At 41.5% G+C, this 12,539-nt stretch overlaps 1 protein-coding gene across 1 annotated transcript; it reads right to left on the bottom strand.

Moving 5' to 3' along the window:
- Positions 1-567: 567 nt before the first annotated feature.
- On the bottom strand, positions 568-2,311 carry LOC145782359 (uncharacterized protein F54H12.2-like). The gene is made up of 2 exons (XM_082594144.1): positions 1,915-2,311; positions 568-1,832 (listed from the first exon to the last, which is right to left on the bottom strand). The coding sequence occupies exons 1-2, from the start codon at positions 2,309-2,311 to the stop codon at positions 568-570; spliced, it is 1,662 nt and encodes a 553-aa protein (XP_082450270.1).
- Positions 2,312-12,539: the final 10,228 nt, after the last annotated feature.

Here is a 12,539-nt window from a genome sequence, read left to right as displayed (position 1 = left end):
TAACTTTATGTTGAAAAAAAACAAACAAACATGAAATTGAGGTAAAAATGCAACAACTGTGTAATAGACACAAATACATAATAAAAAACAAAAAGCTAAACAAATGTACAAATTAAATTTTTATTCTATAACGCTGGCGTACAAAGTCTTCAATAGCACGATCGTTTGCATTAAGATCAGAATGAAAATTTGAGACAATCGCCTTCATGGATACACCATGACAGTGTTTTATTAGAAAATACATGCAATAGTGACCACAGACAAGCGACAAAGGTCCTTGAATTGTGGTGTGGTTCCAAATCCAATCGATCGAGTGGAGATGCATGAAATCGATAAATTCACGCTGGTAGGGTCGGATACCAAAAGAATCGAAAAATTCGCCTTGCTCGTGATCATTCAAATAAACAGCAACCCAGTGTTCACCCAGTTGATCGCTTTCGTTGGTGTTGAAGACAAAGGCAGCAGGGGGAGATACGTCTTGGGGCAACATGTCTCTCACGTACACACCCTTGAAAACACACTTTAGACAAGAGTGATTGAATAAAATCCTTGAAATCTGGTCCGAGTTCATGCCGAATAGTCGAATATGACACTTTTGTTGCGATCAATTTCTAGAAGATTGTCGTGCTCTGCATAGACGATGACGTTGATAGTTTGCTGTAGGGCTGTCGCAAAGTGAATTTCCAATCGCAAGTTGCCATGCTTTATTAATTCGAAATGACTCGCCCCCGAACCAAGGTCCGGTGTCAAATCAAATGCAAACAGGGTATATCCGCTTGGATATTCTGCTCTGGAGATATCATTGCCTTCGTCCGCGTAATATTGATTTGTTCCTGTAAATAGGTAGAGGTAGCTGCGTATATACTTTCCATTTCCAAAGTCAGGTTGGTATGGTTTGGAAGGAATCTGCTTTCCGTCACGATACAAAGCCAAAAAATTTACAGAGTTGTGTTTGAAATCAAACGGATTTCTGGCCGACAGACCGTTGAAAGAAGCATTGTCCACCATGCCGATCACCACCCTTCTTGGTAACTGACCGAAAAAGAGATTTTCTTTGGTGACGGTGAGATTGCCTCTTGGCACGGTAAAAGCTTTTGTTTCTACACGGCGGATTGGATACTTGGCTGTTCCAGACTGGAGCGCTTTGATGTGGGCGATTCTTACAGGGTCACTGGGTTTGACCTTTCTACAGAATAAAGCCACTTCTTGCAGCTTGACCTTTCCTGCCCCCATGAGACAAAACGCGTCAGAGGCTCTAGTCAATTTGAGCTTCATCTCGACTCCGTTGAGTAAATATCGATTTTGAAAAGTCATATCCAGATGCAGTTTCCCTATCATGTCCACCGATCGACTTTCTTGCGTCAACGCCTTGCGTCGATTGAAGCCTGCATTTGCAACAGCGAGCGTATCAAACTTATCCTTGGAGTCCTTGTACCATAAGTTTGCAGAGAGCTGTGAAGATTTTGCAGGTCCTCCGAAACTGAGGAGAGTCTCCAAATAAGCTCTGTAGGGATACGTGTGATTCGATTGAGATACCTGGGTGTTGTTTAGGCTTAGATTGATCTGTGACCACAGACTGTGCAACCAATTGCAAACCGGAGCAACGGCATCGTTTTCGGCTAAATCTGTGGCGTCGTTTTTGACCACTTTAGCACGAACGTAGAGTAAGGTGTTGGCCAAATCGATGTAGTAGTCACCTTCCTCGACAATCAAAAACTTGACAGGACCGCTGTCCGTGAGAGTAGATTGCGGGCGATGTTCCACATAATGTCCACTTTCCAAACTGGTTTGGGTAGGTGGAACAGCAAACAAATCCAGCTCGGTTTTCAACCCTTCACAAGACTTTTCATGAATCAAGCTAGCCATCGAAAATGTCTTTTGATACGACCGCTTTCCGTCTACGTGTTTTCAAACTGTTGGATTTTTTGATTTTCTTTTGCCTTTTGACAGGTGGAGATGAGAAAAAGGTTTTGCGTGGTGGGGTTCGATGGACCGGGGCCGCGACGCGTTTCAATAAATTGACACCAGCCTGCTTCGATCTTTGTAAAGCCGCTTCTTTCGCACTTTTTCCAGATAACACATCCGAAACAAAATGTGCACCTGACCTGAGAACTTCTTTTCCAACCGTCTTTGCTCCTGACTTGATCAAAGGCAAGATCGCTTTTCCGAGGCTAGAAAATATACTCCCCAAACCATAACCGTTTTGATATTGGGCACCGGAAAAAAAGCCTGGTGTACCGTGACCAACCTGGGAGACGTAGTAGTTTTCGTAGGCTCTTGCGTAGCAACAGAACACGGGCTTGTGAGGCATTATAGTTGATGAAGACGTCTTTTTCGAAAGTGAAGCGTGACCACTACTTTTCCCGTCTCAAATTGAACTGGCTTGCCTTGATCATCTCGCTGCGATATATGTACCGTGTCGAAGTTTTTCAGTTGAACGGGGTGATAATGCACTTTATCATTTCTTCGGTAAATGTAATCACCATCTTTTCCTTCCACAGGAACTATACCCAGCAAAGGAGCTAAGGTGTCGTCAACCACCCTGGGTTCTACCACATCACAATACAAGTACATGGCATAAAAACCTTGATGTATGTCTACGTGACGTCTTGCTTCATATTCACCGCTTTTAAAACGCTTTCTATGAAACCCCAACAATTCAGCAAGTCCTTCACCCATCGTGATGTGGGCGCCGCTTTTGACCAACAAATTGATAAGCCTTGTGTAAGGATTGTAACACATGTGTAATGACAATTGCGTTCCAATTGTGCGCTTTAATTTCATTTCCAAGTATTGAAGGATGGCTTGAGGATTAGGGTAGTGACCAGAATCCAAGGCCATGACAGTGTCAATTACACCGTCTACATAGTGCAACCAATTATTCACTAAGTTGATGATGTTCCTCCAGGAGTGTGGATATTGGATTTCGGCGATACCAACCTCCCAATCTCCTTCCAAGTTGATCTCATTCGGTAGTCTGACCACATAATTCGTCAAGATGTTGGAGGGGAAAAATTTCATGGAACTGTTACTCGGTAGGGTTAGGTAAAACATTTTTCTTTAGTTATTTTATTTTGGGTTGGGGCATAACCAACCCTAAACAATTGGAAAGCAACACGATCCAAAGTTTGTGCGGGTCCTCTTCTAAACTCAGATTGTAGAGACTGAATGATATCACAATCAAAATGACAACCATTTGAAAAAAATAGACTATTTCACTTCTGGGAACGTTTTTTCCACACATTTTCCACTCAGCCATAACGCACAACACTCGCTTCGTCAATTCAGCAATTGAACTTGTCCAGGTAACCGAGCCACTTTACAAGGATCTGTTTCTTTCGATTCTTTTTTCTCCTCCCTAGAATCGCTTCTACCTTGTAGATGTCGTGATCAAATCTGTTTGAAATTGTTTTGCGATGCCACCGACCACCACACGACGACGTGGAAAGCGTATGCGAATCGGTTTATGGAGTGTGTAAGCGTCTTGAGAGCCGAGTCACGATTTTACAGGTTTCTTGATCACCCTACGTAGCCTTTCCTCTCCACCGAAGCTTCCAGGATTCCCGGCGTCATAGTAAAATCAATCGTGCTGGCGCCATGTCATCTTCTTTTTGAGACCAGGAAAAGCGTGAGTTTCACCCAACTCTTCTTGAAACTCTTTCAAACCGGTCTGTTGAAAGTTTTTGGATTTATGAACGACAGCCGAAATCAAATGATTTATAATAGAGTTAGGAATCGCCTGTCCATGAATCGTGAGTTCGCCTGATTTGTTCCAACCGAGAGAAAAATTGTTTTTGATGAAGTCCACAAGACCACGACTTTTTCCGAGGTAGGTTTTTGCAACTCCTGCCAATATGTCATCCTCAGTAAAATGTCGTTTCTCTTCAAGAACAATCTTTGTTGGAGTGTTGACATTCACGATAAACAATGTAGCCTACTGCTGCAAGATTTGATCGTAGAGTTTCACTTTTTCACTCGTGGTCAGATCAGAACGAGAAAGAATGTCATTCATTTTGGAGTCCAAATCACTCATCGCGTTCAGCAAAGGAGGTTTTTGCATGTTCTTTTCTCGCATCGATTCTAGAAGGCGTGGTTCCACAAGGCTCATCTTTTTGACACTCTCCATCTTGTTATTTTGAAGCCAAAGTGCCGATCAACCCAGCGATCGCAGGAACAACGGCGGATAGGAGAGCTCCCAGAAAGCCTCCGTGTTGAATAATCTGTCGTTTTTTAGTAAGACCGGTCTTCTTTTTGGCCAGCTCACGCAAAGGTTTCTTGTATTTAAGCAGATTTGCCTTTTGCTTTGAAGAGATGAGGACGTTGCCCTTCAACACGTTGTAGCAACAATCGCAAACACACTTAATCAATTCGTTATCTGCTGACTTTATAACCCTCTTAGCAACATTAGGATTCGCTTTGGAAAGAAGTTTGAGTGTGTCGATGTGTTGTTGTAAACGGGCAGTCATCATCAAGGAACGGGGATGTATACGAAATTGGTTTCTCCTGGAAAGATGTCAGTTCACAATCGAAATTTTTCCAGGGTGCTTTGTTTAATATCCAACAGTTAATCAACGAAAGGCTTAGATGTTGCGTCTGCAAAAGCTTCTTGAAGAACACCCGTTTGCCTCGGATAAGCTAGCTTTGCCAAATGAAGTATCTGAGAGTTGTCTCTAGGGTTTTTAAACACCACCAAATAGTGTGCGTTGAGACTGATCGTCCGGTGTTCTACTCTAATTTCTTTGTTTATTCTTTATGCATTTGAATTTCTTTGTTTATTCTTTATACATTTGAATTTTGACGGGTGAATTTACACAAAAAGTGGGACTTCTGGCAACCCTGGAGCTTGAACACCTTGACGTCATCATAGAAACAAACAACAATTCATTGTCACACATGAGTGGTTCTTGTCACACTTGAACACTCATGTGGAACATGTTTACCATTCATCTGGCAACCCTGGAGCGTCATCATAGAAACAAACAACAATTCATTGTCACACATGAGTGATTCTTGTCACACTTGAACACTCATATGGAATATGTTTACCATACATCTGGCAACCCTGAAGATTTATTTACCATTCATCTGGCAACCCTGCAGAACTCACATTTCTTTGTTTATTCTTTATACATTTGAATTTTTTTTTGGCGGGTGAATTTACACAAAAAGTGATCTGGCAACCTTGGAGATTTATTTACCATGCATCTGGCAACCCTGGAGTTTGAATCATACTCACATTTCTTTGTTTATTCTTTATACATTTGAATTTTGGCGGGTAAATTTACACTAAAAGTGGGACTGTTCCGCTTCAACACCTTTTATGACGTCAACACCTTAGCATCATCATAGAAACAAACAACAATTCATTGTCATGCATGAGTGGTTTTTGGTTTGTTTCTTCTGTGACGTCACAGCATGGGGCATATGGGGTCCGAGATAGGTCATTACATACTACTCGTATGACATACAAGATGGCGTTTGCTTATATAAACACAGAAATATTTGCCCTGGCAGTTCACCAGAGCGCAATGAGACATAATGACGTAGTTAGTTGACATTGCAGCGGTTAGGCTACGTCATGAAGGCGATAAACTTGATTGTACGGGCGCAGAGGTGTATCCGTCACCCTTACATTGATTCAACGTCAGCAAACATTGAACCAATGTAAGTATGACGAATACCGTTGCATGGGGAGTAATGCCACGAAAAACTGTAGGGAATCGATGCATAGTGCAGAGATTATGATAAATATGGCCGGCAATTACCTGTAGGCTACATTAGTAGATAATTCAAATAGTTAATTACAATTACTTAAAGCAAAATAAAAAGCACATGGTAACATTACCAGCAGCCGTTGAAATGGAGTGAAGTCTTGTTCCAAAGTCGTGGGTTGGGTGGATAAACGTGCGGATAAGCTTCGTTGAAATGGAGTGAGGTCTTGATCCAAGGTCGTGAGTTCTGTTGATATCGAGGCACCATTGTAACGCTTCTAGTTTGATATGGAAGGCTTCTGGGTTGAGGGGTAGACGTTGCTGGGTTGGAGGACTTGAAAGCAACACTAGATTTGAGAAATCATCTTGTATTGCGTCAGTTGTTGCAGCGATCAGAGCGGATTCAGAAAGCGTCACGTCTTGCCATAAGAATCGTGTTGATCGAAAAAAGGAAGAAGATTACCACACCAGTATGTTTTATAGGCGAAATCAGTCACCCTTGGCGAGTGCTGCCAGACGCAATGCTATTTAAATAATAATTGAAACTTGAAAGTACGGTAGGCTAAACAATTGAATTAAGAGAACTGCACTGCATATGTGGCGGGTGCACAAGATGTGAGACAGCAGTCGGTAGCCTACAGATTGATTGATCTTCACCACGATTGTGCTCGGGATGTCGCTGTCTTGATTACAGCTAGGCTACATATGAGCGGGTTTGTTTCTCAGCAGCCGATTGTAGCAAGAATTGACAGCGATAGACACCTTGTTTCGCCCATGGGACTGACTTCGTTAGTATTGCACCACTAATTCTTGCCACAAGGGTATTCGACCGCCGCTTTTACCAGTCAGTTTAACTCTTATCTTTGTAGAAAGAAAAGAGCCGACAACACCAGCAAGTCTTCACTGTATGAGCGGGTTGTTACTCATTACGTCCGTTAGGCTACACTGTTAAATTATAGGCTAACATAGGCTACTTGGCTGGCTAATGCAAAAGAATTTATTTCTGCCTCAAGAATCCCTACTGTGAATCAGCAGCAAAAATCCTATGAGCACTGAGAGCATTTTATAAGACCTGTGTGATGTCATTTTATAAGATCAGGCTACCGTGTGATGTACAGTCTAACCATAGAAAGAGCTCAACACCTGCTCTCCTGGGCCACATCGAAACGGGATTTTGCCTGAGGATGGGTTTCTTTTATGCCCGGTTTTCTTTCTCCATCCTATTATTATTATTATGACTGCTCATCCACATCAATATTGGAACTGGCAAATTCAATCCACAACACTTTTCATTAGGCTGTCATTCATTACTACATGTGGTGTGCTTCTCTTCTGTTTTTGTTTTATATAGCCTACTACGTGATTTTCCATTCAGGCATGTTTTAAACCTTTCAAGGTTTTGCCACCTTTTCCCGTTCATTAACGTGCTGGTAGGTCTATATCGATTTTTGTAGTTAGTATCTTTTACGTCCCGGACGCGTTAATGACGAAAAATAAAATGATTGATTGATTTTGACCCCTGAATTGTAAATCTTCAATCGTTGTGATTGCAGGTTAACGGAAGTTGGAACGTCTTATTGATTTTTTTGAATGTTTGTTGACAGTTGTTGCGATGGAGAAGGTTTTTGCTTTGTGGTTCCCATCAAGGTTAAGAACTTATGAAATAAAGTAGGGATTTTATTTATTTGTAATCAATATTAATTAGTTATAAATACGCAGCACAGTCATTGCAAAACTATGAGTGCTAATAGACTGCTGACTAACGTTTGCATAATTTCTAAGTTAAGCATTGATCAACAATCTGCTGTCTCGAAAGAATTAAGTTGAACATAATTACATAGCCAACATCGCCAATTAAAAGATTTAACTTGTATTATATATATGATGTTTTTTATTAAGGAAACCACAACTTCATGTGATGTTCTTTAAAACTTCAAACGACACACCAGTGCGTTGCTACGTACAGTTTGTGAATGACTGTTGTGAATCACAACCAATTTCTATATTTTGTAATTTATTAATCATGCTGCAAACATGGAAACTTTAACGGACTTCTTGAAATTGCTTTTTGGACCCCTTGTGGTTGGTGGACCCCCGGTTGAGAAACATTGGACTATACCCTCAAGATATCAGCTAATTTGCATCTACCCCACAGAAGCAATAACTGTCTCATGGGTATGGGAAGGTAAGCACAAAAAACGTCTATCTAAGTCCTACGGTAAATCATCCATACAAATTCTTTAAATGTTAAACAGAAGCCGTCACTTGATTTAAAAAAATTACCGAAATGGTTTTCTCCACATAGCGCCATTCCACATTCAACGAGAAAAGCTCCATTTTTTGTTTTTGGAATATATAGCCTATGATCTTTTAGCGTCCTAATTTTATTAATAGAGTCTCTTTCTACTCAATGATTCATCTTTTTCTGCAAACACACGGCAAGCAGTACCTTAGGCTAGTTAGTCAGGATGAGAAAAAATACATTTGTTAGCATTTACATTTCCTTGCTGTTTAGATGTTTCAATAACTGCAAGCATACAGTGTTGTGTAGACCAGTTGTTTCCAACCTATGGGGGATGCAACCTACGGTAGTTTGAACAGTTTGTACCCTGAAAAGATCGAGAGAAAAAACCGCTAACCGCAGTTTCCGCTAACCTTTACCCTAACCTTAGAATAATCCATGCTCTAACCCTCGCTGATCGCAGTTTCCGCAAACATTTTTCCGCAGTTTCCGCCAACCTTTACCCTAACTCTAACCATAGAGTAGCCTAATCCATGCTCTAACCCTCGCTGATCGCAGTTTCCGCAAACATTTTCCGCAGTTTCCGCTTACCCTAACTCTAACCATCGAGTAATCTATGTTCTCTAACCCTAACCCTCGTTGATTGCAGTTTCCGCAAATATTTTTCCGCAGTTATCGCTAACCCTAACCCTTGAGTTGTTTGCGGAAACTCCGATCAACGACATCGGCTTTGTGCTATTAAACTGCGATCAGCAACTTTGGCTTTTTGTAATTTTTTTCTCTCGATCTTTTCAGGGTACGAACTGTTCAGGGTACGAATTAGGTTGCACCCACCTATGGGTCACCAGAAATAGTTTCTGGGTTGTTGTTTTTTTCTTAAAACAAGTAAAATGTTTAGTATAAAGTATCGCAGCTGTTTGTATAATCTATTGCAGTAAAGCAAGATCCTACACAGAGTTGTTTGGTTTAAACCGCCCAGTTAAAACCTGGTTTAAACCAGGCAGTTTTGACCACCTATTACTGGTCAAAACCCCTTTAGTGTATGAATCAAGTTGCTTTTCAATTGAATTAAAAATATTACCCTCCATGTTTAGTAATGATGTTGAACTATATTTTGTTTTGATCAACAATAACCTAAATGCTGGATTTGGAAAAAAAAATATTCAATTTCTCTGTTTATTTTTGATATTTCTATCAGTTGGTTATTTTAATTATAGAGAAAATTCAAATTCTAAAAATAAGTTTCTGATGAACCAAAAAATGCTTGGTAGAACGATAAACCATTTGCACAGCCAACTGAAGTACAAGAATTTATTCCAACAAATTTTTTTTTATGAAAAACATTTGCCATGAAATTTGTGCAACATTTTTCCTACCGTTGCGTAGCACACCCGTAGCACATAAGACGACATGTATGTAGGTAGTGGTCTTAACGCTGTTTGAAGTCTTGTTTTTGGCGGCGCTGAAACAAGAAAAAAGTCCAAGATAAATATAATCTTTCGTACGAATTTTACAGGCAGCCATCTGTGGCTGCCTGACAGGTCGGTATTGGCGGCCATAAATAAAAGTTCAGGCGGCCATGGCCGCCAGCTATTTTGAGGCCTGCATATCAAAATGGTCACAACTCACAACTGCTTTTATACTTCCTAAATAGCCCTTAGCCCAGGTAGCCGATCATTCACTACTTAAAATATTTTCTGGGTTGTGACCAGTTTAAACCTAGTTTTCACCGGTTAAAACCAGGTTTAAACCGCTTAGTGGTCAAAACCAATTTTGACCACTTAGAGATCAACCCCGATCCTACAACAGGCCTCAGCTCCTTTATTTATTTCTGCTACCAAGCATGGCCTACCAGAGCTCCTTCTGATCCAATTACTCTCGTTTCGCAGACAAAATAAAAAAAGAGCATTGAATATTCGAGTTTTTAAAAATCCGTTTGTATGTTTGCTTTCATTCAGATAAAAATAAGGCAGTGGCTATTTGACCGGCTCCGGTCTTTTAATCTGAAACACTACTTGACCGGTCATGACGTATTCATTTTTCTTTTTCTCTTTCAAAGCAAAAGACGTGAAGAGAAGAAAAAACATTGCTGGTTTAGAATCGGCCGCATTGGTCAGTGACGTCATGACATTATGTGACGTCATGCAAAAAACCGCAACTACTTTTGCGAAGGGTGCAAAAAAAAGGAATAGAAGTGAAAGCGGAATGGATGGTCAGATTTTAACAATGTTGGTATTGTTGGAAAGCACGATGCCTCATTTACCCGAATAAATGGATTGGTAGTCCAACATATGCAATGTATTTATGTAGTAGCCTACTAACTTAAACTTTACTATTTTGTACCAATTCTCAGCAATTCAATTTTTACAATTAAAATACCAAACCAACACAAGTTAAAAGAGTATGTATTGGTTTATTCATCTAAAAAGTTTCACATTTATATTTTATCTACAAAACAAGCAATTGTTGCTCAAACGTAACCGTTCGACGAAGCTTTTTACCAAAACAATGCAAACACAAAGCGATCAATTTTGAGTGTTCATTATAAGCCGTCCCCCGTTTGCTGTGATTGGTGAATAGTGCCTCCACCAAATGTGCTGTAACTTTCTCATTTCTGCTCGGATTTTAACAATTTTATTATCTTTTTAAAGCACGATGCCTCATCCACCCGAATAAATTGATTGCTAGTCCAACGTATCCATTGCATTTCTGTAGCACTAACTTAAACTTTACTATTTTGTTCCAATTCTCAGCAATTCAATTTTTACAATAAAACTACCAAACCAACACAGATTAAAAGAATATGTCTTGCTTTATTCATCTAAAAACTTTCACATTTATGTATTATCTACAAAACAAGCAATCGTTGTTCAAACGTAACCGTTCGACGAAGCTTTTTACCAAAACAATGCAAACACAAAGCGATCAATTTCGAGTGTTCATTATAAGCCGCCCCTAGTTTGCTGTGATCGGTTAATAGTGCCTCCACCAAATGCGCTGCAGCTTTCTCATTTATGCTCGGATTTTAACAGTTTTACTATTGTTGGAAAGCATGATGCCTCATCTATCCGAATAAATTGATTGCTAGTCCAACGCAGAGGCGTCGATTTTTTCTTGAAAGAAAGGAATTCTGGGTGGGCGAGAGTTTTCAAACAGATTTCATTGAATGTGTATGTTCGCAAATTCGCAATGGTTAGTCTTTCTCACAAAGACTGTGTTTAGTGTCGCTGCAGCAATTAGGCCTTAATAGTTTTGATGTTTGCTTTATTGCGCCTTGCGATCTTATGAGCGCTGCTAAACTAAACAAACTTTTTTATATTTTCCTTTGCGACCTAAAAAGCGCGTGAATCATAAATTGTTATCTTTAAAGTTTCGCCTTTGGATTTGCCGCAAAATTTTCGGACAGGTGACTGATGACTGAACCTTCCTGAGCCGGAAGCTAATCCGGCAGCATGCTAACGTCAAATGCAGGTAGAGATCCATGGCTCATGCTGCTTCTGCAACTACCAGTGCATTGCCAGAGACATTCACTTCACCACTGTCCATCCTTGAAGCACTGCTTTCTTCATCAATGTCATCTCTACGTTCATTCGTGCTGGGCGTGGCTTCTTCAGCGTTATCATCTCGACGCCGACAACGGAAAATCTCTGTCCTTCTGCCCCGAACCAAGATATCTTGGGGTGACACTGGACAGATCGCTCACATACCGCCACCATTTGATGTCACTGCGCAAGAAACTCACATCCCGCGCTACTCAAGCGCCTGGCAGGCTCTAGCTGGGGGGCGAGGGCTGACACTTTGCAGCCTTAGCCCTTGTCTACTCTTCAGCATAGTACTGTGCAGCTGTTTGGTGCCGCAGTGCTCACTGCCATAAACAGCACCCTGCGCACAGTGACCGGATGCCTGCGTCCCACACCATTGGACAATCTCCCCATTCTCGTTGGCATCCCACCCGCTGAGCTTCGTCGCGAAGAAGCCACTCTGTCCCTCGGTCGACGAGCACTGGAGCCTAACTACCTTCTCCACCACAAGATCTCTGCTCTCCCAAACGAGCACCCCCGTCGACTGAAATCAAGACACCCATTCAAGCCAGCCGCTCAACTTCTTATCAATGAAGCTGATGTACAAGACATCTCTGCGGCTGCTTGGGCGGACCATAAATGGAGTTCTGAATGGAAGTCAACCGCCACCAGACTCTATTCGTTCATCCCCGACGCCGACACACGCCCCATCGGTCTAACACTACCAAGACAGGCATGGGTATGCCTTAACCGTCTCTGTACAGGCGTCGGGCTTTTCCGCTCAACCATGTACCAATGGGGAATGGCCTCTTCCTCCTCCTGTGAATGTGGTGCCGATGAACAGACCGCAGACCACATCATCAATGACTGCTTCATCTTCAAGCCACCTAACGGAGTGGAAGGTCTGCGTGTCATGGATGATGAAACCAAAGACTGGCTGCTCTCTAGTAGCCTTCCAGTGTAGTCCGGGAACATCTTGAATCTGGGGTGGTAAAAGGATAGACCCTCGGCCCCAGACGCTCACATGACGACGACGACGATCTCGACGCCTTTTGGAAGCTGGTT

Source organism: Aplidium turbinatum, chromosome 13 (assembly GCF_918807975.1).
Source record: "Aplidium turbinatum chromosome 13, kaAplTurb1.1, whole genome shotgun sequence".
Taxonomy (NCBI): Eukaryota; Metazoa; Chordata; class Ascidiacea; order Aplousobranchia; family Polyclinidae; genus Aplidium; species Aplidium turbinatum.
This window is presented reverse-complemented; position numbering and strand designations above follow the sequence as displayed.

Coding starts and splice junctions, on each gene's coding strand:
- LOC145782359 (XM_082594144.1), bottom strand. CDS start 2,311: ATGCCTCACAAGCCCGTGTTCTGTTGCTACGCAAGAGCCTACGAAAAC. Junction 1,833..1,914: donor GAAAATCAAAAAATCCAACA/GTTTGAAAACAC, acceptor AGTCTTGTGAAG/GGTTGAAAACCGAGCTGGAT.